A 3,860-nucleotide genomic window follows, 5' to 3' on the forward strand; every position below is an offset into this window, starting at 1 on the left:
AAAAAAAAAAAAAAAAAAAGAACATATAAGAGACTTATATTAACAATTAACAGGGTACTGTTACCCAAGGAGACAGTGTCTGTGAAAGAAGTGGGAACTCCTGAAAGCATAATTTGAAAAAAAAAAAAGAAACCTAATTATTTTATAGTATTTAGGTTAGACACAGAGACTGTACTCTTTGAGTATTTGACTTTTTTCCCCAAACCAGGTAGACATCTTTAGGTAAAGGACAAAATTGAAGACATTTAAATTGAGATTTTCTAAGTCTGACATAGTTTAACTTTTACCCAAATTATTGTAGTTGTTAAAGAAAGTCTGCGTGAGACAATGGTTTACAATTGATTATATAGGCAATATAATTACTATTAAGTCCCAGGCTTTTGCACTTTTGATCTTTATTATTGTCAACAGTGAATGAAAAGCTCTCCAGTAATTCTTCCTGTAGTTAGAGGTACTAAGATTAGGAAATTTTGACTATTCAAATGCCTACAAGGATTATTCTTGTTTTGTGACCATTGCTTGCAACCAGACACTGTAGATCCTTGAGGAAATGTGCCAAGTAAAGTGGAGTTTTGGTTGTTTTTGATTGATTGATTGGTTTTGCTGGTACTAGGATTTGAACTCATTGCCTCATACTTGCTCAGTTGGCACTCTAGAACTACAGTCATTCCAGTATTTTGCTAATGATTTTAGAGTCTCATAGACTCCTTTCTCCAGGCTAGTTTTGAGACACAATCCTCTGGACCTACCCTTCAGTAACTAGGATTACAGGTGTGAGCCACATGTACCTACCTCCATGTAAGTATTTGTATTGCTTACTAATGTAGAAATATTGCTCTTTGAGAAAGTGGTATCATTTTGGGACAAAAACAAATAATTATTTTGGCAATAATTATGATTATTACTTTTTTCAGTACTCAGAAAAGCATATCTATTTCCATTCTGAAAAACACATTTCTTGTAACTTTAGATATGATATTTTATTCAGCAAATTGATTCACTTTTCAGTTATATTCACCTGGGCATTATTGCATCAAGAGGTAATGGACAAGCTGGTCCTTTTCTTTAATCAATATACTATTGATTTTAATTGTTCTCCTGCCAGAGAATTTCAGTTTATTACAAACCAATGCAAAGAGGATGGCAGGAAGCAGAGCTAATGTTTATTGAGGTCCTGGAGTGAGTGGAAAGCCTGCCAAGCCCTATGCCCTGGCGCTCACAGCGACAGTTCAGAAGAGGAATAATCATGAAGCAGTTCTCAATCTGCCTGCACATAAGGATTCCCTGGGGAAATTTGCTTTTGAAGCACTGAAATCTAAACCTCATACCAGCTTATTTACACTTAATTGGCATGACTGGACATACATATTTTTTAAAGCTCTAGAGATGAGAGAAATATACAGCTAGAATTAAGAATCGTTGATTCTGGGCACTGATCAAAAACCAAGATCTAGTGTTTTTTGAACTTGCACATGGAAATCTCCTGGAGCTGTAGGAGAATAGCCAGCATCAATTCAGTAAGCATGGTCTGATGTAAGGTGCACCGGATCACCATAGATGACCTGAGTTTGTCCCCATCAGGTATGCATGAGCAGATTTCTCTTTTCCTTCCCAGCCCTGTTTCTTTCTAACTTTCTTGGATGTTGTTTTGGTCTTCCTATGTCAAATTCTCCTTTCTAGTAAAAGCAGGGTTATAAACTGCTTGCCAGTTTACAGAATGAAATTCACAATGACAACCACAGCCACAAGGAAACTACCTACAGTCTTTTTTAGTCCACCTGTCAGGCCAGTGCTCAGCAGCTAGCTCTGCGCTCCGTGGTGCTTTCATGAGCACACGGGATGAAATTAAACATTCACTTAAAAAAAATAGTTCTCCTGTTAAACATCTCTACTTCCTCTTAAGGAGAGTGTGTGTCAGCTTGTAGGAGGTCAAGTTTTCCAGGCTGATAACAGGGAACCATAAGGCAGAAATCCATCTCCGTTTGGTGTCCCAAGGTGAGATCTGCTGGTTGGTTTGTTCTCGTGTTTGCCTTCCAAGCCTGTGCTTGAAAATCAACACTGGCCCCCTCAGCTGCCAGGCGTGGCTCCCAGCCGCTGTCCCCCGAGCCCTGTGCAACCTTTCTCAGTCTCTATCTTTCCTCTTGCTGGCAGGTAAGAAAAACTCCATCCTTCTGCAAAAGTTCCAGAAGGATCTGAACACTGGTGTTTTTAACAATCAGGAGAACGAGATCCTGAAGCAGATCGTGAAGCATGACAGGGAGATGGTGCAAGCCATCGCTCCTCTCAACTATCCCCAAATGACCGGCCTGAATTCCACATCCACGAGCACGACCCCGACCTCTCGCCTACGGACACAATCTCCACCCGTCTACACCGCCACCAGCCTGCCTCACAGCAACCTGCACTCCCCGAACCCCAGCACACAGACCCCCCAACCTTCGGCCATCCTCTCGCCCTGCTCCTACACCACTGCCGTGTGCAGCCCTCCAGTACAGAGCCCGCTGGCCACGCGAACTTTCCACTACGCCTCTCCCACCGCTTCCCAGCTGTCGCTCATGCAGCAACCGCAGCTCCAGCAGCCCCAAGCCCCGCAAACTCAGCCTCAGCAGCCACCCCAACAGCCACAGACGCCCAGCAGCTCCACGCCGAAAAACGAAGTGCACAAGAGTACGCAGGCGCTTCATAACGCCACCCTGACGCGGGAGGTCAGGCCGCTCTCGGCCTCGCAGCCCTCGCTGCCCCACGAGGTGTCCACTCTCATCTCCAGACCTCATCCTACCGTGGGCGAGTCCCTGGCCTCCATCCCTCAGCCCGTGACGGCCGTCCACAGCGCCGGCCTTCCCGCCGCAGGCAGGAGCACTGTCCCGCAGAGGGTCACCCTCTTCCGACAGATGTCATCCGGAGCCATCCCCCCCAACCGAGGAGTCCCACCCGCGCCCCCTCCACCAGCTGCACTCCAGAGAGAGCCTTCCTCCGTCCTCAGCACAGACCCAGACGCAGAAAAGCCACGGTTCGCTTCCAATTTATGATCCCTGCTGATTATCGAAGCAGAGGGAAAAACACTCTAATAATTAAACTGAGAATCTTCTCAGATCTCCTTTTACTCTATCTCCTGATAGATCATATAGCCTATCACGAAGAGATATTTTAGACAGCTCTGGCCTTCATGTAAAATGTAAAAAACAAAAAACAAAACATATATATATATATACACACACACATACACTATTAAATATATATATATATATATATATATATATCGAAATTCCCAAAAAAGAAGTTCAAGAGGACTGTTTAGCATTCAGTGTTATGTGTCTTCCTTTCTTCAAAAATCATTAAAGGATTTAAAATGTTGTTGTAAGATTATTTATTTCGAATCTATTTTTACTTGATTCCTTTGATACATGTATTTCTCTATCTTATGAAGAGTTCTTGGATACAATGGGAACAAAACTCTGATTTGGGGGCAAATCAACTGAGCTTGGGAATAGCACCAGTCAATTATTTCTTTCATTAGAGGTATCTAGGAATCTAAATTGTTACTCCTTCATTAAGGGGGATTAAATAGCAAATCCCATTTTGTAGATCTAATTTATATCTTGGTGCTTTCAAATCTGAAGTAGGAGAAAAAAAGTATGCACTGCAGGCTTGGGCACCATAAGAAACTAGCATTTATTTCCATAGTTAAGGCTATATCTCTCTAACTGCGAACATGTTCACTGATCTCTTGGAAACCTTGAGGGCATGGGTATTTGTCTTCATGTGTTATGGGACTTTTACCAAGACTCAATGTTAGTTGTAAATAACTTTTTCAATCCAAATAAAAATAGCTCTTCTGTGTTGTATGAGGGTAAAAGTCA

The 3,860-nt window shown here is 42.5% G+C and overlaps 1 protein-coding gene across 1 annotated transcript in view; it reads left to right on the forward strand.

Annotated features, from left to right (window-relative positions):
• The window catches only part of Hcn1 (hyperpolarization activated cyclic nucleotide gated potassium channel 1), a 285,400-nt gene extending 282,318 nt beyond the window's left edge, over nt 1–3,082 (forward strand). Inside the window, exon 8 of the mRNA XM_013018567.1 lies at nt 2,152–3,082. Within this exon, the coding sequence (XP_012874021.1) occupies nt 2,152–3,029 (878 nt within the window). The 3' untranslated portion in view covers nt 3,030–3,082. The remainder of the gene's footprint in view (nt 1–2,151) is intronic.
• The last annotated feature ends 778 nt before the right edge of the window (nt 3,083–3,860 follow it).

Source organism: Dipodomys ordii, unplaced genomic scaffold, assembly GCF_000151885.1.
Source record: "Dipodomys ordii isolate 6190 unplaced genomic scaffold, Dord_2.0 Scaffold41, whole genome shotgun sequence".
In the NCBI taxonomy this organism is placed as follows: domain Eukaryota; kingdom Metazoa; phylum Chordata; class Mammalia; order Rodentia; family Heteromyidae; genus Dipodomys; species Dipodomys ordii.